This window comes from Chaetodon auriga, chromosome 21 (assembly GCF_051107435.1).
Source record: "Chaetodon auriga isolate fChaAug3 chromosome 21, fChaAug3.hap1, whole genome shotgun sequence".
In the NCBI taxonomy this organism is placed as follows: domain Eukaryota; kingdom Metazoa; phylum Chordata; class Actinopteri; order Chaetodontiformes; family Chaetodontidae; genus Chaetodon; species Chaetodon auriga.
Window position 1 is genome coordinate 7,697,869 of NC_135094.1, and position 27,870 is coordinate 7,725,738.

Below are 27,870 nucleotides of genomic sequence, written 5' to 3' on the forward strand. Positions count from 1 at the left end.
AATGGCAGCGCTCCCTTCTCCCATTCAGCAACCAGCCGAGTGCTCAAGACCTGAGCGGTGAGTTGGAGGGTAAAGTGATTTTACAAGGACTTGGTCCAAAACGTGGTCGCACACCTTTACTACTGCCTCCTCCTCTACTGTCAATAAACTGAACCAGAACTATTTAAGACAAAATCCAATGAGCCCATGATCAAACGGTTGGATAGATAAGACAGAAGACGGACAGATCCTCAGAAATGCTCTACACGATTTACATTTTTGAAGAGATTTAATCAGCGTTGTCAGATGTAACATGTATGACCTTTAAAACCCTTCGATTTGATGCAGTTAGAGTTATTTCAGTGAGGTCTCGACCCTCCCTGTTGGTGCTGTCTATGAAGAAGTTTGCAGGAGGTTAAGTCTTCATGGTCTCAAATCTCTTCAACCGTACACTGTTTTCAAATTCCATTAAAACAAAGCATTTAATCACAGTCAAGAGCTCAACATTTTGGTCCTTTTTTTAAAAAAATTCTGTCTGAGATGTTGGTCCCCAGCCTCATGTGAAGACGGCGAGAAACCAACTAAAGTACAGCATTAATGCAGTCAGTCCTGCTTTGAGAATATGAAGGAAAACAGTTTCTTTGGATGTTAGATGACAAGTGGTTTCCAATGAGGGGACTGGGACCCCTTAAACCAGATTAATCGCAGAGGTAACAACACAATAAGCGATCCCGCTTATAATGTTGTTACCTCTGTTGACTGTTGATAGTTCTAGTGCTCAGATGTCCTTTCTCCCTGACTTATCTTTGCTTTTTAATGTGCAACATTAGACAGAAGCCTGACGAGGTCAAACCAACAATCTGAGAGGTTTAATCACTCTTTGGTTGCTCTCAAGCTGAACTATACTGAACCTGTGACGAAGGATCGCAAGCAGAAACATCTTCATTTAAAGGGATCACAGGTGGAAAAAAGTTATGAACCACAGCTTCAGATGACACCCACTTCCTGTCTAGGCTTTTGCCTCTGACTGCTGGACCTCGGTGGTTTTGATTTGAAACAAAGTGGTTTGGAAATCTTCAGATTTCACAATAAAAACAAGCTCAATGCCACTGCTGTGTATGTGGAAAAAGTTTATTTTTCTCCAGTTTCTGGTATCAAATTTAACACAATGCATCTCTTTAAGAATTCGTTTCTCTTAAAAAACATACAGTGTCTTTTGAAAATCACATCATTTACAGCATGAGAACACATTTCACAGTGATTTCAGTTTTTCCAACACAAAACATGATTACTTCATGTTAAACATCACAGTGTGGACACACGACAGGATGGATTGTCAACAGTTTCAGTCAAAACCCAACGCTGGATTTTCAGACATTGTCTGGTGCACCGTACTGTTCGAGATGAAGAAACCACTGAAGTGTCTTTCTCAAAATCCAACCAAACAATGCATGTCAAGAAGCTGGATGGACCCTTGGTGCAGTGAAAGCCACAAAGCGGCTTTAGAGTTACGAGTCTGCTCTGTGAGCCCGGCGGTCGTCACAGAGATGGAAACCTCCATCCACTGGGCTAACAAACAATGGTAATCCAGGTGGGCCCCCCTGCTTGATACAGAAGTCTTAAGTTCATTCAACAACGGCAGCATCAAGGAAAAGATGAGTCAAATGTATGCAAGTTGGAAGAAAAGCGATGGCAGGAAAAGCAGGGAGGAAATGTAGGAGGCCCAATACTCTGAACGCAGCAACATCTATTTAGTGAGGGAAGTAAGCTCAAGTAAGGTCTTCACCCCGAGGCTGGACGAGGCACGGCTGGAAAAGAACCTCAGCGTTAAGTGAGTGAGTTAAGGCAGGAAAAGTGACAGAGCGGCATCATGGCCAAAGCTGGTCAACGGCTCCTTCCACCAGCTCGCTGTTGAAAAACTCATGCGTTAATAACACCAGAGGTCATTCTGTTGTGGTGACACCTGTCGTGACTGGTGGTCACATCAGGTGTGTTTTCATAAGAACGATCTCTGTTAGTGCCACCGAGAACAAAACATCTGTGCAGCTACAGCATCAAACTGCCCGGTGTGTTTGAACCAGGAGCCCCGCAGGCGTTGGACCATGCCAGTGGTTCGGGATGCTTTCGCTCAACCTGTTTGTACCTCTCATGTAATCAATACATCCAGTTTTAAGACAATTACATTTAAGTCTCAGATTCCTAAAAGTTAAAACAAATTTAGGCCATTTGACAACGTATAATGCTGCTTTTTGCTGGTACAAAAAATACTTCATCTGTGTGTGCGCAGTTAAACAAACAGGGTGCAGCTATTAATTCAACCAAAGACTGTGGATGACATACAGAGTCTTCTTGGTTGCCGAGGAATAAATAAAGCTGATTAAAACGTTCAGTTCGGTGATGTGTTGTGTACATCAGGCTGAAGATGAATCATTTTTCATACCAGCGGGACAGAAAAGCTTTTCAGAAAATGGAAATTATCTTTAAGTGGCTTCAAATGACCAGCTGGGGTTACATCAGAGGGACAAACGAAGAACTACCCAACTCAAATCTCTTTGCATAAGAACCTAAACGCATCACCGGGGAACCAATAATACCGACTGCCTTATCATGCAAGTATAGAACTTTGACAAAAAGTAAAGCCAACCATAGTTCAGAGAAATGGACGACCAATCGTAAGCGAGCTGACTTTCAAACAGCCTTTAAGTTGGGGAGTGCTGTAGTTAGAATTTGTAACTACAGTGCAACTATAATCCAATTTGTTGCCTCGCTAAAACACGCTAAACCCCTGGGATGGTCCGTTAACTTTGGTGGCCAGCAACCGCACTGAGGACAGTTTGAGGCTGAAGTGATGTGACCTGAAGAAAGGGAAGGAATGAAGTGGTTATTTCAGCTGGTCTGCAAAACCTCAGCAGCCATGATCACCAAACGGACCTGCTGGAAAAAAAGTTTTAGGTTAGTGTTTGCAAATGAACCCGAAGCTTGACTAAACATTTGGATACTAGTCATTAGCAGCGATGATGAAGGTCTCTTTTAAAAGAATAATAAAACCCCATAGATGTGTCACATATGAGCTCAATCAAATATCTAAATATGCTCCAGCGACCAGGAGGTGATGTGACTGGAAAACTTAACTACATAGCTTACGGTCAACAATTTTCCTCAAGGAAATTACTTTAAGAAGTGAAACATCATACCTGAAAGTTCAAGGTACAAGTATGTACTTAATCCTTAAAACTAAGGTACAAATAGATTCAATATGAATCTGTTCTTTCATTACAAGACCAGATGTCTTATACCAATATACCATCACCGGCATTGCCGATACTTTGTCAAATCCACAGGATTTACCACAGCACTAAAAATCAAGTGTAACGCACAACATGAAAGACATTAAAAATACACATAGTTAGGGAACAAAAACCTCTACATCAGTTCAACTAATAACAAAAGGAAAAAAAACATAAAGAAGTCAGTTTAGAACAACTGTACAAACACAGAAAAAGACTTGAAACCAGGCAACCTCAAGTTTTACAAGAAGTAAGAAGAAATTTGGGGAGTTAAGACATTTCCAGGAACCCCATCAGCTCAATGCTTTTGATACTTGAAGCATGTTGAGAAGTCAGTGACCTTCGCTGGCAAGAATCAGGCACGTGCAGCTTACTTTAAACCTTTGTGGGTTTCGAAGTAAAAACTAATTTAAGGCAAATACCACTAAATTGATCAATTTGAGGCACGCATGCAGTCAAAGATGGACGACAATGAGTACTCTTTGCCGAGTCTTCAAATACCAGAGAACCAAGAACTTAACCTGTGATGTCATCCAGATGCACAGCCAAGAGCTGGTTTACGGACACTAACTAAAGAGGCCGAACGTCTGATGGCGACCCTCCAAATTATCTTTGCATTATGGCTTATTCCAACCCAAATACATCAATAGAATCATTGAAAATGCTGCCACGTTTGCTTTGCCTATTGCCTTACTTCTAGCATGTCAGGGCTGTTTGGGGCTGAACATTAGCATGACATCACAGTTGAACGGGCCGGACAGAAACTCTTGTGTTTCTGGTCATGAATCAAATCATCTCAATGCCCAAATTCAGTGGCGTCCCCCTGAATCTATAGGAGATAGTATTTCTTGCCATACAAGGTGTTAAAATGTATTTGAAAGGATATGTTGATATGATGCAAGTTGAATCCCCAGGAACTTACAGAATATGTATAAATGAATAAAAAGCAGCACAAATACGATGATTCATCGTAAAGGCACCAGACACATGGACATCACACACAACCACACATCTTTGGGCTAAAGTTGAACCGGCTTCACATACCTGCATGCTCACGGTATATTGGCCATGTTTTTATTTTCTTATTTTCCCTTAAACTTCTTGTCAAATGTCTTATAAACAGAAATGTGGTCCAGTCATTCTTCATTTTGGCTCCAAATTAGAAACAAAACACTTGTAAAATGATTTCTGTCTGGACACATCAGTATATCCTTACATATAAAAATGTTTTACTTGATACAACAGAGGTAAAGAACAACTCAAAAAAAAAAAGAAAAAAGAAAAAACTGAACAGGATGAATATCGAGGGAACGTTCTCCTTATGTACATGATCACCACGTCGATAATCGTTGCCCCCTCGGCTCCCTGCGTCACATTCCTGCCAGTTATGTACACGACATTCACGTCTGAACTCATCATTAGTAAACATGGGTAACCGCGAATATTTACAAGAACTGCTTTCGATTCAATGGCTTTAAAGCCTGAATAGACAAAAATGTTGTGTGATGAAGAAATGATTATGGATTATGGAAACGCTGCTTGAGGCTAATTCGATGTATTTACTTGAATAAAGACGCCTCATGAAATCAAAGAGCCACACATAAAAATTAAGCATTTAGAGAATTTAAAGTTTTCAGTGACGTGGTAACGCTCCCCGAACGGGGGCACGTGCTCAGAGATGATTAAAATAAACTGATGCATTAGAGATTTATAACAATTTCTGACACATCTGAAACGTATCTTTATGTCGGATGTTTTAATTATAGTGAGGGGAATTTGACTCATGGGGCTTAATATTATGGTGAATTTATCTTGCCAAACGTCTACATTATCAGTTCAGAGAGAAGTCAAACTGCTCACAGTGCTCTTCCAGGTACGCCATGCAGCTCAGTGACAGTCACACTGACTCCACAGATCCACTGAACCAGAGTACGCCTGACGTATAAGCTAGCCAAAATGTTCTTAATGTGTGTGCAGCAATTCTCTGGGACCTACCAAATCTGTGAGGAACTCTAACTCCCAAACAATGTGTGTTTAAATTGTAAGCATTAAAAATCTAAAACAAAAAAAAGAAAGAAGAAGAAATATGCACGCACATTCCCTCAAAGCACATTTACTAACCGAGATCTATTTGCTCCATAATCGAACGTACAACTAAAACAGACACCCAAAAGGCCTGAAGGACTCCAGGTAACAGCTAAAAGACTAAATAACACTTAGAACAAGAGCCAGATGACCAAACTAAGCTAAACGAGAGCTGATCTGAACAATCTGTCCCTGAAGCAGCACCGAAACTGAAAAGCACCACTAAATCCACACAAGAGTCACGACTTGTACAACTCCCAAATTTAGAAAAACCACATTAATGTCACATGATGTGCCAATTTGGTCCCAATCGACGTGTCAAATGTTAAAATCGTCCACCTCTGTGCCTGTATGCCAGTTCTCCACTAGGCAGTGCCATTCACCAGAAAACTGATAGAGACTCGTCTGTACCTGAAAGCGGACTGGAGTTGGAACAAATGAAGCACCATTAGTGATGAAATACTGCCATCTACAGGGGGAAGAAGTACTGCTACTGTGTGTGAATAAGCCGGCCATGGTCTGCCACCACCACGTCCTGCATTCGATCCAAACAGCGAGCCACAAATAATACGAAACTACTATCGAGTGGTCCGATGACATTTACAAAAATGTGTGTTCTTGTTCTCTCGGTACTGAATCTAAGTGACGAGGGGAGCAACCATTATCCCGTGACAACGTCAACTTAAGTGTCCATGTAAGATGCGCAAACATTCTTCACAATCTACATAAAAATAGGATTAACTGTCAATTAACAGTGTCACTCCAGTGCCATTTTACAACAATGGACAATTGATAGATAAGGTTAAACAAGGTCATGCTCGTGGCCAAAGGTCTTTATGTCCACTGTTCCAAGTTGATAGCAGATGAATGATGCTTCTGTGCAGAGACGTCGACTGTGTGCAACCTCCGAAAGGCTGAAGAAATATTCCTATGGCAGGCGCGTGAGAGGCTCCCACGCTGGGAGGAAGTGACTTCTTGTGACAGGACTCCCTCGCTCCTATTGTGCTCCTCATCCATCAATCAGCGACACATCAATGTGGGACAAATCTATCATGTGCCTGCGTAGCAATTGTGATAATGACGTTTGAGCCGTTGTCTCAGGGGCAAAGACACTAATGAACAACTTATGCTGCGCTGCGTACAATCTGCACAGCAGCTAAACACCCAAGACCATCACAACATGCAAAGGCGACCAACCACAGTATGTCATCATTTAACTGGTATCGCTACGGAGGTGAAGGAAGGAATATTGATTACCTGTGGAAGCTCATTTGGAAACTGGCTGCATGCTCGGCGCTGGAAAATTTGGCGACTGCTTTCCTCTGCTGGGGCATCATTTTGAACATCTGTGATGCACAGAAAGAGAAAAGTACAAACTGAGTGTAACTAGGTTCTCCCCTCATCCACAAGAGGGAGTGAGGGTGGTGGAGGGAAATTGATTAATTCATTCACTTTCTCTAACTACCTAATCACTACGACAGAGGGCGCTATGGGATCACGCTACGACAGATTCCTGACTACCACTCTGGTGGGAGGAAGTAAATATCTATGTTTAAAGTTTCCATAATGAGGTATGTAGCTTCAAAATAAATATGACATACAAGTACTTTGGCATGAGGTAGAGCTTTAACTTCTGACTGACTGCTGAGAATGTTGTTGCTCTTTATATAAACGTTAAATCAAGTGTACCTACCTCTATGGGGCCGATGGACCTGAGCAGATTCTTCAGCTGAGCGTCGGTTGTGGATGAGGAGAGGCCCTCTATGGACACAGTGCAGCGCTCCTTCTCTGCAGCTCTTTGGTTTTGTCTGGTGGACACCGGACGACCTCGACCCATCTGAGCACCCCCTCTACCTCGGCCCCGGCCCGACACGACAACCTACACCGACGGCAGGTGTGAGAAAAATTGCCCACATGAGGTAAAAATAAAATACGGGGAAGTTTTGAGGGAGTGACGGCGAAAACACAGGCTGAACCTTTCAGTGCTTAAACAGGCATGTTGATGTTTTAATCCTGCATTCAACCGTGTGGAGAGGAGCTATAGTGTTTCTCGGAACAAAGGAAAATTTAAAAACGCTGCGTGTTTTCATCTCGCACCTCTCCGACACGCCAAGCGTTCACATGATTGACTTATCATATTTCTACATAGAACATCAACGTCAGAACATGATGCATGTAGCAGCATGGCATATCTTCATTTGAGCTCCAGAGTGAGAGCTATGTTTCTTCAGCTGCAGAGGAAGAGGAGGTGGAGGAGGGAGAGATCCCAAAAAGAGAGAAGAGGAGGTGTGTGTGTGTGTGTGTGTGTGTTGGGGGCGGGGGAGCATAAAGGGAGAGGGAGCCATGCAAGCGTTATGGTGACTGCCTTACCCTGTCAGCGTCAGTGAGTATGGTAACTGTGACAGCAGCCTGGTGGTGACAGGCGTGCAGAGAGGCCAGGGGACCTTATGTAGCCCCCCGTGTTACACTGCTTCCAGCTTGTCAATACTCCTGCACCTGGCATACTGTCCTGTCTTATTACCACTCCTGCTCGATTGGTATGTCTGCTGAATGCCAGGGTAGCGCCAGCGGCACAGGACAACTTTACAGGAGACATTTCAGCTTCTTCTATTTAAGAACTGCCATTACCCCCCAGTCTGCACTATTAATACATATGTTTTAGGTGAAATGGTTACTGGTGTCCAAAGAACAGAAGAAGGCCAGTGTTCAGTGATGACATACCCTGTTTTGCTGTGGGTTGCCCATGCCCCCTCGGCTCGCCAGCGGTGCTCCGCCTGCTCCCTGTTGCTGCTGCTGCCCTGTCATGGTGACCTTCCTCTGGACGGCCTTGTTGACCGGGGTTGCCGAACAGGTGCCTTGTTGCTGCGCGGTGCTGTCGGTGGCAACGGGCCCCTTTCCAGTCTGGATGGGAGTGATGAGGGACAACACTTATTCAACACCTCACACAAAATCCCAGCGTTTATCTCCATTTGCAGGCATCAAAAAACTCCTGCTCACATTAAGCATTTAGGCAAAGTGTTTATGGACAACAGGCAAAAATGCATCTACAAAGCAAACGGAAAATGTGCCAACACTGGAGCGGGATCCCTATCAGACGTGCTGTGGGGAATAAAGATCAACCCAACAAGGTGATGGTCTCATTATCAAATAAAGTCACAGCTCAACTCTGTTGACATGCGGGGAGGAATTGAAGGTCGTCTCTTCCCCGACTCTGCGGAGAGATGTGACAGATCAATACAGGGGAAGAAAAGAGGCGATATCTCTGACCTGTCCCCAGTTGAGAGTAAATGGATTAATCCCTCCTATAGAAATCACAGCTCCTGATTGCACCCATCAAATGCTAAGCTGCATTACACTGGAACGACAGCAGCTCGATGTGTACCCCATCCCCCTTACACCCCCCCTCCTCCTCAGCTTTTGTGTCTTGCGCTGCTTTGTATTATCCCTGATGAAAATATAATTTGCCTCTTATCTGTGTGCCTAAGCCATACAAATCCAAATCCTCAAAAGTGGCAACTTTCTTACACAGGTATTATGTTGCGAACCCCCACCTCCCGTTCAACCAAGAAAGATTAATTACAAGGGTCTTGGATTGGCATTCTTTTGTTGCCTCGCACCTGAGAGATGGGTTGATGGAAAGAAGCAACCGAGGGATGACAGAGGAAGAGAGAGAGAGCAAGAAAAGAAGAGAGGAGAGGAGATAACATTGTCAAGTGCCCGTTGATGACAGCAGAACAATGTGGAAGAGGGAGCATCTAGACAATCTTCTTTTCACCACGGCTATAGGCCTTAGCTGTTTCTTTCTGTTTCCATCTCTCTTTCTCCACCTCACATCCCACTCCCCCTTTTTTTTCCTCCAAGATGCGGTACATCAGATAGCTCTGCGCAGGTTTCCATTAACGCACTGACACCCAGTTATCTTCATCTGCAGCCAGCCTGCGATTTTGGCTCTGTGGCTTGATCCTCTGGGATGGAGTCGGAAAGCGGCTTATTTCAAATACTATCACATCCCACCAACATGTCTCATCAGTGACAAGTATGAATGTTTAACATGCATGCCTTTGTGGTTTTTCAATAAAGATTAATGTGTAATTAAGGCCACGGCAGTAACTTATCAAGGCAGTGTAAAATAGCCGGCAGTGGTAATTCTGGACTTTGTTGGTGTTACTGTCATTCTTGTTTTACCCTCTCCAAGGCCTCTATCTTTAAAAGAATACTCTTCTGCCCTTAAAAGAGGATATCAACCTTTAAGAGCAGTGATGAGGTGTCCTCAACTGCACAGATAAATGTCATACTGCTCTCTTTAATGCCCACAGCCTTTCTGTGTTCTAAAGGTAAAATGCGTGTAAAGACATTGTGACTTAAATACCAGTTCCCAAAGCTTGGGAGAGGAAACTCTTAACAGATCAATTTTGCCAAAATGACACAGACATCACCTTGTCATTCCCATAGGTTAGATATCTTTTAGATTACAAAATAGACAGTGTGAGGGCAATCAGTGGCATTTCCTTTCAAAACTGCAGTTTCCCCCTGTGTGCTGGGGAGGATCACATAAATGTCGGACCCAAACACAAAAGACGTTGGATGAAAATGAAATCGCATGCTCACCGGTCCCGAAAGTTTGACGACTCTGACTTTTTGTGGCACCTGCTGGACTTCGAAACTAGCATTCTTGGCCCGCTGCATCACAGTTCTTTTAGCCCCAGGTTTAGGTCCTTGAGGCTGAGCCTGGGTCTGAGCTTGGCCGGGGCCCACAGAGGGAGTTACTGGTGTGTTCTTTTGAGGGACCTGACTGGGCTGGATGTGAGCACCAGGCCTGTTCATGTTCTGCACAGCACTGTTCCTCCGCTGCTGTGGCAGCTGCTGCTGATTTTGTTGGGGCTGCTTCCATTGCTGGTCTGGACCAGGCCCGGGGGTCTGTTGCTGCTGGGTGCCACCTTTCACCATCTGGAGGCGTGCTTTGACATTGGGACGTTGTGTAGGGGTCTGAGCGCTGCCGTTGGGGGGGATGGGGGTGCCTTGATTGGGATTCTTTAGTGATTGATTTAATGATTGTGGTGTTCTCTGAGGAAACTGTCTCTGCTGATGTGGTTGTAGTTGTTGAGGCGGCTGTTTTGGTTCCTGCTGCTGTGGTTGTTGTTGTTGTTGTGGCTGTTGTAGTGGTTGTTGTTGTTGTTGTTGTTGTTGTTGTTGTTGTTGCTGTTGTACAGGGTGGGGCATTTGCCGATTTTGTTGCGAGGGCTGAATCTGTGAAGGAGCTGGGTTTTGGCTGAGTGTGTTTGTCTGGGAATTGAGTCTGTCCAGCAGCTCCTTCTTTCTGACGCCAGCCTGCATCTGCCGTCGCATCTCCTTCCTCTTCAGGATCTCCTCTCTCAGACGCTTCTGCTCCTCAATCTTCAGACGGTACTGCCGTGTCTCCTCATCCTCATCCGGGTTCTGTGGCACAAAACACAAACGGACAATATGAGTCCCTGTCTGCACTCACTGGAAGGGGAGCCATGAAGCACTGTGTCCTATATTACTTGGCTTCACACTCAGATGTAATCAAAGGCAAAACCCAAGAGAAAAAAATGCAATAGTATTGATCTGTTCTTTCCAATGGAATGAGACTGCTGTCATTAACAGGCTTATGATTGGGCTTTTAATAAACGGGAGTCCTTCTCTGCACACTAATAAGCTTGGTTGAGCTTAACATTTCTGGGTCACTGAATTTACCAGGAAAAAAAAACACTTCATTTATAAGACCATTTCAGAAGAATATAAAAAAATACACAATTATCTGAATGTTTTTGTCCAATAAGCCAGCAAATTGACTCTTTTCCTATTTTTTTCCTACATGAGTGCTAACAAGCTGACCTGTGGTGCCGTGCTGGACACTGTGCTTGGGATTTCCTTGCGAACCACTGTCCTGCCCTCTCCCCCAGGCTGTGATTCAGTCTTGGCAGCAACGTGGCCTCTTCCTCTGCCACTGGCAGACACCAGCTGAGTGTTCTGCCCGGGACGCACCCCCTGCGTTGCCTTGGCAACAGGCCTAACGCTGGCGGCGGAGCAGGCACTGTTCATGTTTGTGTTGCCAGGTGCTACGGGGAGCTCCCGTAGGTTGCTGTTGCGCTGCTGCATTTGCTTGGAGATAGGTGTGTTCTGGAGAAATGGCAAAATATAAATTTACTATCCGTGTTTACAATCAATCTGATCTTGAAACGTATTTCATTTCATCATTTTTCGACGTGGTATGTTTTTGTTCACAGAGGAAAGGTGTTGACAGAATGTACAGTAATTAGAATGACACACAAATTTGCTGCCTTTCAGAAAATAGTTGAACTAAAACAGTCTATCAATCCCTCACCATCCTCTGCCTGCTGGACATGTTTCGCTGTTGTGGGTTCTGAGGGCGGGGAGTCATCTGCCTGGGGCTGCCATGCGCCTGCTGATGGTTGAAGGGATTCTGGCCATGGTGCATCATGGGGCGAGGTTCATTGACATTTAGCTGCTGCTGATGATGATGGGGCAAGTCCTGTCTATGGTGTTGCTGGTGCATGGGCTGATGGGATGGTATGGGGTCGTGGTGCGGAATCTGGGAGACAGGAGGGCCGTGCATTAAGCCCTGAAATGTCAGAGAGAGAAGACAGACCACAACATGAGCAAACCAGCAAAACCAGAACTTAATGTTCCAGAAAATGCAAAAAGTACATGTCCTTTTTATTTCATTTTTACAGCAGCAATCACATCACTTGCTATGAAATCTCATCTCAACACTTAATCAGACAATTCTTGCTTTTAATAAACCTCTAACTGGTGTTCTCAAGTATCGACACAGTAGTAGAACAATAACAACTGAATCACTAGAGGGAGCTCTTGTCTATGTCTCTTGACAGAATGCCGAGGTGCCAAACAGACATGAGTCTTTTTCCGTACCGGCTCAGTAGCAGTGAATATGATAAGTTTATTCATGTGTACAGTACTCTCGTCTAGTCATTGCTCTTGCCACAGCAACTTTAATAATCTAGAGCAACGCTGACAAAAACTTATACATTCATTCATGGCAGAGCCAGGCTTCTTTACAAGAATTGCCACAGGTAAGAGGATGCTCACAAAAACATCAAACAGTTGGAAACAGCACACACACTGTTGCACAACAAACAGACACAAACACACAAACATCTATGGATAATAAAAATCACTTACTCTTAATCGTACCTGCATCCCGAACTGGACTTGTGGAGGAGGGAAAAGGTTCCCCTGCTGGCCAAACGGCTGACGAGGCCCCATGAAGGGTCGGGGCTGGTTGGGAGGGGCGCCGTGTTGATTCATGCCGATCATCCCCTGGTGACCTTGGTGGGGAGGGAGGTTGGGTCTTGGGGGTTCTCTCGGAAAAAGTCCAAGAGGACCCTGGCCGGGCTGGTTGAAGGCTGGTCCTGGTGGGCCAAAGCCCACGTGGCCCTGGCCGGGCAGCTGCTGCTGCTGGTGGAGGTTGTGGCTGTTGTTCATCAGAGGGCTGGGGCCCTGGTGATCAAACATGTGCTGCCCTGGAAACCGTGTTGACTCTGTGCGCTCTGTGCCCACACGAGGAAGACCAAACAACAACAGGGAATGTCAGTTTTTTACCTTGTGAGCCAATTTCAATACATCAGTAACTCCCTTTCCAGATGCATTATGTTCAGGTAAGGGAAAAGAAAACAGACGACTCCATCAAGGTGAAAGCGTAAGCAACCAAGTGGGTTGTATATAATTCTGCATCAACACTGAGAATGAAAAATCAGAAATATAGATGTTTAATGCAGTTTCCAAGGCTCATTCAGATGTATATATATACACATGCATTTAACATGAGTGCTCCTCATAGAGCAGCACCAGCAAGCTAGCAGCGTACCCTGTAGGTATACTGCCAGAGGTGATGTCGGATAGGATTAAATATGCTAAGAGAGCTTTGTAACTCTGGTGAAGGCTGGGTGTGGAACTCACCTCCCATAAAGAGGGGCTCTCTGTCTTGGGGGCCTTGAGGTGGCTGGTTCCTAAAGGGCTCCATGTGATGAGGGGGCCGCTGGGGCTGACCAAAATTACCAGACATGTGCTGCTGGTAGTCTCCCGGCCCCTTGAAAAACACAAAACTCATGAATTATAGGCCATACTGGGAACTCAATAATCACACACAAATTCAACTAATGAAAAATGGGAATTTGTTGTGGAGTATTGCATCGGGCATGGAGCGCTTGTAATTGAAGGGCTTGGGTCATTAAAAAGACGCAGAGTCTTGAGTTGTAAACATCAATATGCATGCCAATATTAAAGAAACCCTTCAGCCTGAATTTGTGAGCCAACCTGCATTAATTCTGCTTGGGGCTTTGTTGATAAACCTTCTAAAAGCCTGTTTCTAACAAGGAAAGGGTATTTCAGGAGGGGATAAGTGCCCTCACCTTTGTTTCAACCACTTCGTATGTTCAACAGCTTTCCACTCATTGCATGCATGTTACTCCCTATCTATCTTCCAAGGAAAACTAGATAACAACCCTTTAATCCCTCCTTGGAATTCGAATCCCCCTCATAACTGTCTCCTTTATTCTTTTAAACATCCATCTCTGTTGAAAAATTAACCTGCTATTCAACACGTGGCACTTCCACAAATGGGCTTCTTGCCTCCTTCAAGCCTATTGTAAATTACTTAAGATGCTATCAAGGCTTAATCCATCTTTATTCCACTGCTGCGTGGCGGTATTTAGAGAGGAGAGGTGTTAGAAAGCTAGAAGGCCAGAGTCCCAAAAACTTGCTTAACAGAAAGTTAATCAAAGGGGCTTACGAAGACAGGGGATCACAATGGGGACACAATCATACTGTTCTAAAAGGTCAGACAGGCAGGTTTGCACAATGAGGACTCTGGTGTCCATATAATACCTCTCAAATAACACCTCATCCTCTCGCTTTTAATCCTTGATAAACAGGCTGCGGGCTGCTCAATATGTAACTGATTCGAGGATAGGCCTCTGCAGTGAGGGGATAACCAAGACATATATAATGGAGAGGGGGCCAAATGTCAAAGTATTTAATAAAGAGTGGAAATTTACATGTAAAGAGATGTTTTGTTTCTGGGTTTCATGTTAACTTCTTAAAGCTAATACCAATACAGAAACGCAGGCTTTGTTTTCGGGATATCAGAGTGTTCATGAAAGAGCTAAAGAGCTGTGACTGCTACCCACTGCCACCAAGGAACCATCTAAAAAAAAAAAAAAAAAAAGGCTTCAAAAGGGTATAGACTACTACAAATTACAGCACTTTACAGACAATGTTTTCAAACAGTGTAGTTGGTGGCATCTTTATTTCATGGTCAGACTGAATGTCATTATCTAAAACGGATGAAATATTCTCATAACGTTAATTGGCGCCGAGATTAATATTTCAAACCCAGTCTCCACCAGCAAAAATTTAATGCAGTAATACTAGAGGCTATGACCCCCCATTCGCCAGGTCTTTTAACAATTAAATTTGATGGGATGATAATGTATGATAATCATGAGTAATCAGGTGCCCACTGGTAAATGGAATGTTGCCGGCTGGTATGTCACCTGCATTTCAAATTGTGTCCTTGGCAACAGCAGCCTAAATGGGATTGACAGCTGGGGAATCCAACACTATGCTGTTCATCAGCCCGCCATCATCAGCATACCCTTCCAACCCCACCTTCTTCAGTCTGATAAGGGGCAAAACAGCTTCCTGCAACTGTGCTATCAATATCTAGCACAATCACAGACCTCAGGGAACGGGAACTGCACAGTACTGACGTTGAAGTTTGGAGAGGAGGTAAATAAAAACACTGGTTTTTTTTTTGGACAAGGATTGACTCCTATGTGAAAGGCTGGCTCATTTGGCAGCAGGGTTGTAAATCCACATGAATGCAATTGGATGCAGCTATTTTCCAAAGGCTAATTTGCATAAATCCATACAAAATGCACTTCCCAGGAAGATGTCAGTCAGTAGCAGCACCACCTGATGCCTGGACATCATTAACTAGAAGGACTGAAGAACTTAAAGCACTTTGGGCTGACTTGCTGGCGAGCCATTTCCCTCAACACAGTAATTACTTTAAAGGCATTTCCGTCATCTCTTGGACGGGTTCTTTGTGAGTGAAATAAAGGACCTTTTCTTACAGGAAATCACTGACTTAAGACCCCTTTTCTCTGACGTGAAATTCAGCCTTTGGAATATGTGGTGCGAGAGGCTCGCTGCAGCCCCATCAAACCACTATGTTTCATTAATTCAAATACCGTTCAAAAAAGGTCTCCGTGCCTTTGGGACACAAACTTGTGGAAAGTGAATTTTAACTGGCAGTATATCCTGGTTTCACAATTCCATTATGTGCCAAGCTGGCTAGTCTGAGCCCCAGCCCATCCATGAAGAGTTGCTAACTAAGTCCCGCCACTGCCGCCCCGACCTCCAAAAGTCTACCGCCTAAAGCCTCTATCATGCATTTCCAGTTGTGCAGCCAGACTCGTATCAGTGTTTACAGATTTGCTTTAACAGTATTTGGCCAGGGCAGGCGGTCTAATTGCCGTAATGATATTGCCCTCACAAAAAGGGACGCTAACCGTGTGGAGAGGGAGAGAAAGTGAGGCAAAAGGGAGGGAGAGGAGCAGCTGCTACTCACAGGGAACCTCTGAGGACCCACAGCAGGTCTGGGCTGGCTCTGAGCAGGAGGCATCAAGGGCACTGCAATGAGATAGAGGGGGGGGAGAAAGAGAGAGCAGGAGAAAGGGGGGAGGAGGGAGGGGGAGAAAAATGAAAATGAGGGGCAGTAGGCAGAGAGAGGGTGGTGATAGTAGAAAGGGAGGAGCCCATTAGACATCTCCATGCTAAAGGCTGTTCCACAGACACACATGTTAAATTCTATTTCAGAGTTAGTCCTCACATCTTTCCGCGGCTGGGCACGGACCAGGGTGCTCAAAGAAACACTAAATACATGAGGATAATTTGCCAAATTCAACAAATAAAAATGAGTCAGACGTTTGTGTTTTGACGTTTGGCACAGTCACATTGATGGCATAGTGCTTCAAAACAAGGACAACCGTAATTGTATGTCAGCATCTACGACTGGAAAACATTCAATTGGAATCCTTCACTTAAATAAATATATAAACAAATAAATATACACACACACACACACACACACACACACACACACACACATTTAATCATAACCACAGGCAATCCCTGATTTTCCACAACACATCTTCCTCTCGGGAGCGAAACCCAAACCCCATGCACACTTGCACACAGTGACACACACACACACACACACACACACACACACACACACACACACACACACACACACACATGCTAACATGCTTTGCTAACAAAATTTCAATCTTGGCCTGGACAGACAGGCCAGATAAACCCTTCTCAGGGAATGAAATGGTGATGCCGCCAGAAGAAAAATGGAGGATAAACCCATTACTGGCTGAGAGAGCTATTCACTTGTCATTCAACCAAACAACAAAATGACATTCTAATCCAGACACCTTTCGGGACAGTGGAAGGATAACTGCCAGCCATAATGGCATCGCGCACCTCAACTGAGCATCTTGCTGATTAACTGAGGCTGCACAATTTTGGATGAAATGAAAATTATGACTTTGATACTTAGAATTTGAATTATAAATCTTAGCTATTTTTTTAAATAACAATATTCACTTTAATTTGTCTTCATGCAGAAGGAACACTTCGTGCCTAGTATGGGATCATCATATCAACAATAATGAACTAATAAAAGACTGAAAATCTCTGGATTTTAACTGCACTCTAGAAGGAAACCATTCACTAATATTTCTATTACTATTTTAATATAGAAGTAATTCCAACAAATTCCACACTGTTTATAGTCTCTAATGTCTCTCACATTTTGCCTTTGCACAGTTCATCGTGTGCTTTAAACGCAGTCTTGTGACTTGGTTGAGGCAGATTGTGTATAATTAGGAGAGCTTGGCTTGACGATTCATATCTCCTTGCTAATGCATCGGTGGCAGAACTGTTGTCATTTTTGAATGAGAATGCAAAAATAAATAATTTGAATAGCATTAGTCATGCAGCACTGTGCTAAATCCAGAGAAACTGTAAACTGTGGGAAAATATTTTAAAGCCATCAAAGTTAAATAAAAAAAGTGTCTGGAGTGATTGTGCATTAATCTACCTTGTACAGAGGATGACGCAGGCCCTCTGAAATGAGGGTTAATGTGGATGTTTTTGGGCTGTGGAGGCTGCTGCTGGTGATGCTGGGGGAAGTTGGGTGGCGGGGAGCTCATCATTCGTGGTGGCGGCTCCATCTGGGGCCGCAACGGCGGGGAGCGGTGAGCCATGTGCGGGGGGATGAGGGGCTGAAGGGGCTGCTGGGCCAGCGGGCGCCCATGCTCTTGGAAGGGAGGAGGTCCTCTTGGACGCGAAGGGTGGTGCTGCTGGGACTGCAGTTGCTGCTGATGAAGCTGATGAGGAGGAGGCATTCGGGAGGATGGCTGCTAATTGGAAAGAGATGGGGAAACGGAGAGGAGGGAAAAACCAAAACAACCTGTCAAAACATATTTCTTTCTGGGAAGATTCTGATATCACTGCTTGCAGCCATGCGATGACACACCAACAAGTCAATTCACCAGCAAGATTGAAGATGGAGGTATTTTAATGCAAGGCTCCCCTGAAGATTTTAAGTGCATGTATTCTGGAGACTATATATAAGAGACATGAAGCTGAGGTGGCATCATAATGTATGTTTTCATTAAGAAAAAGAAACAAAAACTAACTGTCTGCTAGCACTGGAATACATGAACGAGGCATGCATGAACTGATAAATGAACAATAATTATATCGTCAAGTGATGTCTCAGATGGGTCCTTGATAATTGGCCAGTCTACTGTTTAAGCTACCAAACAAACAAACAAACAAACATGCCAGTAACCAAATTAGTCAGGTGGTTAAACATACAGTATGCTGTAAAAAGTACAATCTCATTAACAGCAGTCAGCAGAGTGTTTGTGGGGTTGCCATGTTGTTTGTCCATCTGTCATTAAATTTTCATTTCAGTGTTTTGAATTTCACAGCCGATTATCATGAATTTGAAAAAAACAACAACAACAAAATAATGGAGAGAAATGTCACACACACAACAGTATATTGTTATTTTTATCATCTATGTAAAATACTTCTGTTTTTGAGCACATGTACACAACGTAGCCTTGGTAATGATGTAGTTTCTGTCAGCCATCAAATCATAAATAACATGAAAAATGGAAATGTGGTTATCTTTTAACGCCGTGATTAACATGAAGTGATTATGTTACAGACTAGTCCTGGCCCAGCTCCGAAATCCGATAACCATCACCACCGGTTCTTTTGATTTCGGGACATGTACGAAGTGACTTTTTCACTAGACCTTCAAAAGGTGTTGTACGAACTGATGAGCCATGTAAATCAAAGGATTAAATGCTTGGAGTGATATCTAATAATAAAAGCCCACAAGAAACTAAATCCTGGGCAAAGAACAAATTTAATTCTGTATAATACTGTCTGAATGGACTTCTGCCAAATCATTCGCTATAATCCATATATCAACACTGATACCAGGGAGCAGAGTGGTTGTACTTTTGTCACACCTAAACGACCATGGCTTTAGAGGTCTTGGATAGTAAAAAGAGAACAAAACGCATGTTGTAACGGTGACGAATACAAGAAGGTAAAAAGTGGAGGCATTTCAAATCATCTTATCCAGTGGAGCCCTCACGCTCCCTTTAGCTGCTCCTCAAGAGGAGTGATTCAGTAGTGAGTGAGGCGTCACTCAGTGTAGCCCAACAGATGATCCCTTTAAAGTTGTTCAGGTGGATGAATGTACAATGGCTTACCTGCATGCCCATGTTTCCCATCAGGGGGATCCTCTGGTCATTCATTCTTCCTCTGTTTCCTCCTCTAAAATCTGACATTCCGAAAGGTGGGAAACCTCCTCTTCCTCTGCCTCCTCGCCCGCCTCCTCTGCCTCGGCCTCCGTAGCGGTTTTGCCTCTTCTGCCGTTCTTGTTCCTCAAACGCCATCAGATCTTGCTTGGCCTTCTCAGACAGTTCTGATGATAGGTGGAGCAGGAAAACAGAGCATGAATTAAGCGCCTGGAAAAACTTAAATTTGGGAAAAATACAGGTTCAAGTCCAAAATAACGTCAACCTGATTACAGAGGAGAGACTCTGACTGTGACTGAATAAAGGATAAATTACGCCAAACAGGAATAAATTGTACCTAAAGTTTCAGGGATGTTCCTGCTTTTACTGCCCGCGTCAGCCAACCGCACAACAACGCCATCCTTTCTCTCAGATTTGAACCGTATGCGACCAGACTCTTCATCTTCCTCATCCTCCTCATCGGATTCCTCCTTTGTCTCTTCTTCAGGCACAGCTTCATTTTCAACCTGAGGACATTTTCAGAGGTTAAGGACAAACATTCTAACACACACCCTTCAACATTTTCACAGCGAGCACAACTTCATGAAAATTTGGGTCAGTAATGACACGCTTCACTTGAGTTTGGCTTCCTGATGGTTTGCAGGGCATCACAAAATCTCCTGCTCTGCACTGTTGTCTAGATCTGAAACAATTAGCCAATTAATGCATTAACTGATTAAAATACTTTTAATATGCCACAATTTTCATAATCAATATATAGTTTAAGTGACTTTTTTAAGCAAAATGCCAAAAATGATCTGGCTCCAACATCTAAAATGTGAATATGCACTGGTTTTCTAAGTACACTGAACTTGTTCTGGACTGCGAGTCTCGAGTTTAAGGAAAATGCAACAGACTTTTAAAGTTTTATAGACAAAAGAATTAACTGATAAATGGCACTTTAAGCGATTGTGAAAAAAATTGTTACAGTACTCCACATTTAACACTGAGGATCAATACTGCAAACCCCTGCATGAATTATTATTATTATTTTTTTTTTTTACAGATTATTCTTTGAGAATTAACTTAAAATTGGCTTTATACATGAAACTACATTGCTATGAATGCACCTGATAACAGCAAACTCATATATTCATACATACTATGACAAAAAGTAAAAAATAAATCAGTTCTTAACTATCGTCATCCTCTATGCTGGGTTTCAATAGCAGAAAAAAAATCGAAGGTGTCGTATGGGGGGTCTGAGCATACCTCCTCTGTGTCAAAGACCTGAGATCCCTCGGCTGTGTCTTCCTCCTCTTCTTCCTGCTGCTCTTCTCCCCCTACCTCCTCCTCCTCCTCCTCCTCAGGAGCCTCTTCCTGTTGGACTCCATGTTCATCAAGCCGCTGATCATCATAGGAGGTTTGAAATTCATCATCCTTAAAGATCACATAGATTATACATATTGATTACCTTAAGTGGAAACAACACTTCGATATGCATCAGCAATGACCGACTGCAATTCAGCCAATGCTGGAACACAGTCTCTCTGTGTATCTATTTAAGCTAAGCAATGCTGTTATGATGTACAGCAAAATATATATGTAAGAACAGGAGATACATGTATGACTTGAGCTAACATTCACAAGCAAATTTATTAAATATGGATGCACATGAACATGGCTGTACATTTTCATCTCATGGGCTTGACAGTGAAATACTTATGCAATTAAGACACAGAGACATTTCACCTTTTTAAAGAAAAAAAACAAAACTCATACAGAGCATAAAGGCAAACATTAAAATGTCATGGAGAGGATTTTGGGGAGACACCATGTACCTCCCCGCAACAAACCCCCCCTCCATCCCACATTACCATAACAGTGGGAGCCAGGCTTCATTACTATTCCTGACAGCATTTGAAATTCAATGAGATGTAAATGTTTGACATGATATACAGAAATGCAGGCACAGATAAAAACACTCCTCCCCAGTTCAGTGATGGTGAAAATATCATTGAATGACTCCTCGCAAATCACTCCGTTATTGGCTGCGCTGTAAGTTCACGACTCCGTGCCAAAAACATCACACCGACGTAAACATTCTGGGATATGACAAATCAGTTTTATGAAAAGGAAAAAAAAAAAAAAAATCAGTTCAACCCATGATGCAATCATTACATATAATCCCAAACACACACATTTCACCAAACCAGCAAACTCCTATTGGTGTTGCTTGCAATTCAAACATCCTATCTGCATATCACCCTCTAACAAAAACTCACTGCTAAATAAGGTCAGACTGTAGGTCACACCATGGTGTTTGGTGTTGCGCTCCATTAACCTGCCAAACAGCAGCACATATTAATGCAGAAAAGAAAAAAAAAAAAACACACTCCCAGCAAACCAGATGGATGGACAGGCTGCCCCAAGGGAACACAACAGCTTAATCCTTTAAACTGTTCCACATAGTACTCAATGAATACCATGACGAGCAAAATGTCAAGGCCAGGCAGTTTATTGACCTTGTAAACAGTTATTACACATTACACAAATACACATCCACACCTGCAGACATTTTCCCAAAATCCAAAATAGGCATCCACTTGTGCTGCACACCCTCAGTAAGAAGGTCAACATCTTATCTGTGTTTGGAGAAAGGAGGTTGGCTAATATATCTCTGTCAGGTGCCAAACACCATCACACCTTGGTAAATGGACCATAACGTACATTTGCACATGGATCTGGTCTTATCTTTGATCCTCTTAGTCCTGGCTAAGAGGGAAGGGAAACGAATAAAAGGGAAACTCGCATCAATCATTAGAAAACTGTATGGGGTGTCCTCAGGAAGGTCAATAATCTTTTCACCTGCATGAGACTTTATCAGATCCAGTCTAAAGCCCTAGATAAAAGCCCCCCACATTAACCTCCGCCGATTGGCAGCACATCTCCCCGACACAAAGCAGCTTCTTACTCCCCCAAAGATACAGGCCCCAAGGTCACAAAGGCACGGGGCTTTGGAGGCGACAGCAGAGCATTACCTCATGCCAAACAAGCTGTCAACACAAACTTTGTCAGCAAGATGGAGAAATTAACTGGCAGGAAGTGATAATGAATCTAATCCTCCCCTGCCCAAAAACGCCAACCGACATCTCCTTCTCCTGAATAGATTTTCAATCCGGACTGTCCCCTCACAGAGACAAGAAAACTGACGTTATCTCTTGATACAATAGAGTGAGACAGAAAAGGGAGTAGGACGTGTGTGTGTGTGTGTGTGTGTGTGTGTGCATCTGAAGGCTTTTACATGTGAGTAAGCAAACGTGAGAACTCACTTGAAATTCACCATCTATTGGCTCATTGATTTGGATGTCTAGCACTTCATCCTGGTAGCCATCGTCACCCTCAGCGTCCTCTCCAGTGTAATCCATTTGGTCTTCAGGCATCTCTGCGCTGGCGTCCTGACCGTATCCCTCTGTGTACTCCTCTTCCCCCTCTTGCTGGTACCCCTCCTCCTCTACATCCCCCTCTTCACAGCCCTCTGCGCCCAGGTTCACAACGTCATCTGTGTAGTCTGCTTCCTGCGAGTTGTCCTGCTGGTCATAGGTTGCGCCCAAGCTGTATGTGGCATTGAGGCTCACATCCTGGCCGCTGAAAACAAACAAAACAGTGGCACTTTGCAGAAAACTGAAATGAAGCCTGATGGCAAAATATGCAAAATTTGGAGCTCAAATTTGTCAGCATCATTATTAATAATGTTAAAAACTCGAATGACGCTTATGTAATTGGTGTACCTCATATTTATATCTTCATCATCACTTTGCAGAAGGTCATCATTGAGCTCTTCATCTGACACTTCTGAGGGATTCTGAAACAAAAATAAAGGAACATTAAGCTCTCTGCTCTGTGCTGCATTCTACTCTTCCTCAGCTGTTTGTCTGTGTGTGAGTTGCGGGGGCAGGAGACCACCTCCACCCCCAAAGGATGCTCTATTCCCATGTGGTGAAGGCAATCTGGGCAGGTCAACCCAGTTCTCTTTTGTCCACTGTACTTCCTCCTGTTTCACATCAACACTTCCCCCTGTGGAGGAGCCACCTGCTACAAGTCAACTGTTCACTTCTATTTTCTAAATCTTCTACCAACACGAACACCCAATGCTTTGGATGTTATTTTCCGTTTCCTGTTTGTAAGCACAGATCCCATACTGAGTGTTTACTGATGCCACGTATAAAATCAAAGTAAACAAAGCAGTGTGATTGAGTGAGATGTTATTTATCTTACCTTTTTACCTGACAGCCAATCCTCCTCCAACAAATCCTCTTCCAAATCACTATTAAGGAGAAAAGACAACCAATAGCAACCAATAGGTTAGCTGAGTCAGATAATAGTGCAGAGTGTTATCTCTATTTGCAAATGATTGAACAGATAAGCTGAAGGATTTAGTGCTTATGGAATAAAAAAATATTCTACTTCTTAAGATAAAATACACTATTCCACCTATTGAACTACCTGAAAAATACATCATCACAAAGCTGAAAACAGAGCTATGAAAAGTTGCTGTTTTGCTGATGCATGTTTTTCACAGGATGGTGACCTTTTTTTTATAGAAGGATTATCAGGCTGCATTCAGCCTGTCTTGGTTTTTAGCAGGTTGTGAATTACATACACTACAGCCCTCTTCCTGTAGAGACATGAGAACATGATAAAATTATTACCTCTCTAGATCATCATCTTCACCTCTCCTCCTGCGTGACCGCTCAGCACCAGGTTTGTCGTACTCATCAAAGTCATAGTCTGCAACAGAAAAGCAGTTTTGCTTATAGATTCGTTCCCATCAAAGCAACGGACTATGCCAGTAACATGCATCATCCTCATTGCTTAACATCAGAATATCCTACCGGTCTGCACAATTTGAAATGCACACAGACGAAAAGCACACTGACTGCACATACCGCTCATGCCAATCTGAATCAACAACTTGTGCAGCAAATACACAAATGTCATGTGTACCATTAGCACAGTCCACAGTAGAGGCAGTAAACACATCTTTCTCATGGCTTGCTTTTGCTGAATCCAAATACAAAGGCATTGTACCATTTTGTCAAATGTTTTAAAGCTGTCCAAACATGAAACTTAAATTTGCCCTTGTTACAGTATAGTTGTATAGGTTTTAGTGTTTAAAATGTTGTCTTACCAGATATTTATCCAGTTATTGACATAATCCTCAGTAAAAATTTGCTATCAGAGCACCTGCCAGACCTCCTGCTGCTGTTTGATCACCAAATGGTACAGATCAAAAACAAACCTCATGTGCCCCATGGACTCAGTTTTAATAGGTTTTCCAAACCATCCAACAACAACACATTTGGCACACTGGCTCCACCAAGGGGAGCGTAGATACCGTGAGGAAACAGATCCAGCAAACGGCAACTCATGATTCTCTCCAAGTCACACATCATCTAGAAAACAAAGGAAGGAATAACAGAACACTGACTCCACAGCAGGAGTGAGTGGTATACCAGCTGTGCCATGCTTACCAGTGTTGTCTTCTGCCACAACATGGATTTTGCAATACCATGATTACTGTAACAAATGTTTTAGCATACTAAAAGCAATGTGCTTCACTGTGGCTGTGATAATATGCAGGTAGAGGTCTATGCATGTACTCATAGCACTGAAGTTACATCCAATAACTACTATTTTTCTCATTATAACGCTGATTCGGATAAGATGAAGATGTGAAAGGTAACATTATGACCAATGCACATCAATTTCACTGTTGTTGGCTGTGAGAACCAATACAAACATCTTCATCAACTCCTACCAACTGAGGAAGTGACCTACTTTGGAATGCCTTGAGAGCCAATTAAGAACAGGATTTGCTTCAAAACTGAAACTCCAGGATCGGTCAAGACTGACTTCAAACTTAGAACCTGTAAGTTTTGCAATTTTTGTATTGCTTTACTGCTTATTTTGTTGGTTAGCCTGTTGAATGTGCTATTAGCGCGCTCTGTGGTTTGTGTGGCTAGTAGCATGTATTTTACACCCACATGCTATTGGGAGTATTGGGAGCACTGTGTGAACATTAGGTCTCATTTTCAGTCAGTTAAATAACCAGTGTAGTAGGTTGGATGTGGGAAACCGTTTTTTCACATTTTTTTTGTGTGTAGTCTCATATGGCCAGACCTAACATTATCTTCATACTTGACACTGCAACACAAGCTCAGCTGGTTCTCAAAAGCCTCCTCTGCTGCATGCTGTGTTGGTATGTGAGTCTGTTGCTGCCATAATAAGTGTACTTGACAGACGTGCTCCGTGGTACACTGACAATTGTACTTAAATAATATGTTTTGGGTTTTCTACCAAATAAAAGCCGATGAGATGCCTAATGCTACCCCCTGTCCATCTCTGAGATAATTAACCTATATTATGCAGCAGGTTACTCCTCCCAAAACACATGTAGGCCTATACCTCATTTTCATTCCTATCTGTTTTCAAAATCGTTTTTTCTTTCTTAACATATGTTCCTGTACGTTAAACTGAGAAATATTTACCTGTACAGCTTGATCAGAACCTGAATACACCATTAGAGACTAGCTCTGTGAGATTGTCTTATTAAGGGATGAGGCGAAGGTGTTCCCTGGCCTTCAGGTCCTCTGATTGACCTCCCTTCATAAGCCACATCCTTTGCGGGATCACGTCCGGCTTCAGTGAATTTATAACCTTACCCCCACTTTTGGTGCGTTAATGTGTTTACTGGCAAATTTTTTCACTGCCTTAAGTGACCTGTATAACGTTAGACTCTATTTCTGACGTGCCAGGTATTTTCCGGTGGCCACTACAGCCCAATGCTAATCGAAAATGGCAAAGCATACACTTAGACACACGTGCAGTCGTGAGTTCAGTCCCAAGCCTGGCGACAAGGCCTGAAGATAAAACCCATCACTGTCCACAGGTAAGCTAAACAACGACAGCTCCTATTAGCAACCTTGCGTACGTTCACTTGAATTTGAGCCCAAACACCCAAGTCGACTCTTCTCCAAATACCATATACAAACGGTTATGGAACCAACATTCACATTATGTTAACAACGTTAACATTTCAGGAATTACTCTAACATGGAAAACGGGACACCATCATCAACGTTACTTTCGACGAGTTAATACAAAGTATGACACATACGTACACCATGGAACTTAGGTACAAGCTAGCTAGCTAGCTAGCTCAATTGCGCAGCTGCTAGCGGCCTGAAGCCGAAAGTATCGACTGAAACATTAAAAGCTTGCGTTAGCCCACGACTTGGCCCTGAAGTCGTTCGCTTAGCTTGTGGCTAATATTATTCAGCGAATATAAACTCTAATTAATGTCGCAAATCAGGCAACGGTATACAACATTATCAACTTAAGTTAGCTACTAAGCTACCACCAGCGTTCGCGTAACGCTAAACTTATATCCGTTTACAATAAACAGTGTCAAACACTGGTGGTCACTTATTGTCAAGGGAAAGCTCTTTTAGCTAACCACAGCTTAATACCACTATGTGGCCTACAGTAAACGTAGCAGTATTTGAAACCGCTGACCACAGTAGCTAGCCATGTTAGCTAACTTAGCTACACTGCTAACTTAGCACTGTCGACAAAAGCCGCTGACTTTACTCACCCTGCGCGTTGGCTGACATGGTGCAAGGTGCGTCCCGCTTAGATTCTGACTATAAAACTGGAGATTGCATTTAATCTTCAGTATTTCACCATTATGACGGTCTGAAAAGCGAAAACTGGCAAGGGAACAGCGTCTCTGCGGCAATTATTCCCATCCACGGAGTACAAACATGGCAGAGCAGTGTTTGCTGCGATGATGCATTGTGGGTGGGAAGCAGCAGCTCCCTCGATCGGTTTGCTGCACAAAGCGAGCTGTCTGCCAGGTCAGGTAAACACACTGGCTGTCCATTGTGAATCCGACTTGTATCTGGCCTCCGCTACTGCATGCAGTCCATAATAAGTGTTTGTTGGCGAAAATACGTTCATTCTGCTTTTGGGTGGGTTATACAATGGATTCAGTATTGCTTCCATAAACACGCCACCTCATTAATACGTTGAATTCATTAGGAATCTGGCATCTCTAGATGATTTCATTTATAGATAAGTGTCTTAAACAGAAATTCCAATAGACCGATAGGAAGGCTATGAATATATGTCCTCATGAGTCTTTTTCTCAACGTTTCTAGGCTGAATTGGGAACACAATATATTTCAACACATACAGTAAATACCTTGGGCTCAAGTGTGGCATGGCCCTTGTTGTAGTTATGGGTGCAGTCAGTGGTTTTATACAAAATGATTAAAACAAAGATCATACCATTATTATGACATTTGCATATTCAGATATTTTTCTCTGTGCTAATTATTCAGAAGTAATTGTACCAATGTGTGTAATCGTCGCCTCCTGATGAGAACTATGTGTGAAAATGTATTTATATTCTCTCTGTGATTTATTATGATGGAAATTCTATAGAACAGAATAGAAACTGCAATATCATGTTACGCTTTTCTTCTCTTTGCTTTCATGAAATCTAATTAGGCCACATGAACACTGGGGCACAACAATAGCATGATGGAGCTTCC

At 43.2% G+C, this 27,870-nt stretch overlaps 1 protein-coding gene across 4 annotated transcripts; it reads right to left on the reverse strand.

The window, feature by feature from the left end:
• Positions 1 to 1,094: 1,094 nt before the first annotated feature.
• rbm33a (RNA binding motif protein 33a) lies at positions 1,095 to 27,135 on the reverse strand. 4 transcript variants are annotated; one of them, XM_076761039.1, is made up of 20 exons: positions 26,910 to 27,135; positions 23,965 to 24,043; positions 23,531 to 23,579; positions 23,044 to 23,117; positions 22,585 to 22,900; positions 20,525 to 20,692; positions 19,611 to 19,779; positions 19,226 to 19,440; positions 17,530 to 17,851; positions 15,988 to 16,049; positions 13,314 to 13,443; positions 12,537 to 12,904; positions 11,698 to 11,955; positions 11,208 to 11,492; positions 10,562 to 10,787; positions 9,960 to 10,513; positions 8,073 to 8,252; positions 7,045 to 7,230; positions 6,609 to 6,697; positions 1,095 to 6,409 (listed from the first exon to the last, which is right to left on the reverse strand). In XM_076761039.1, the coding sequence occupies exons 1-20, from the start codon at positions 26,926 to 26,928 to the stop codon at positions 6,361 to 6,363; spliced, it is 3,798 nt and encodes a 1,265-aa protein (XP_076617154.1). In that variant the 5' UTR covers positions 26,929 to 27,135; the 3' UTR covers positions 1,095 to 6,360. The 4 variants fall into 4 exon arrangements, with proteins under 4 accessions (XP_076617154.1, XP_076617151.1, XP_076617153.1 ...); XM_076761036.1 differs by having other exon boundaries at positions 9,960 to 10,787; positions 17,530 to 17,848; XM_076761038.1 differs by having other exon boundaries at positions 9,960 to 10,787; positions 12,549 to 12,904.
• Between the last annotated feature and the right edge of the window lie 735 nt (positions 27,136 to 27,870).

Bases quoted from the DNA above. Each gene is read 5' to 3' on its own strand.
- rbm33a (XM_076761035.1), bottom strand. The intron at 16,050-17,529 runs GTAGATTAATGC...ATCTCATTGCAG, and splicing joins TGCGTCATCCTCTGTACAAG to TGCCCTTGATGCCTCCTGCT. The intron at 10,788-11,207 runs GTCAGCTTGTTA...TTTGTGCCACAG, and splicing joins TGTCCAGCACGGCACCACAG to AACCCGGATGAGGATGAGGA.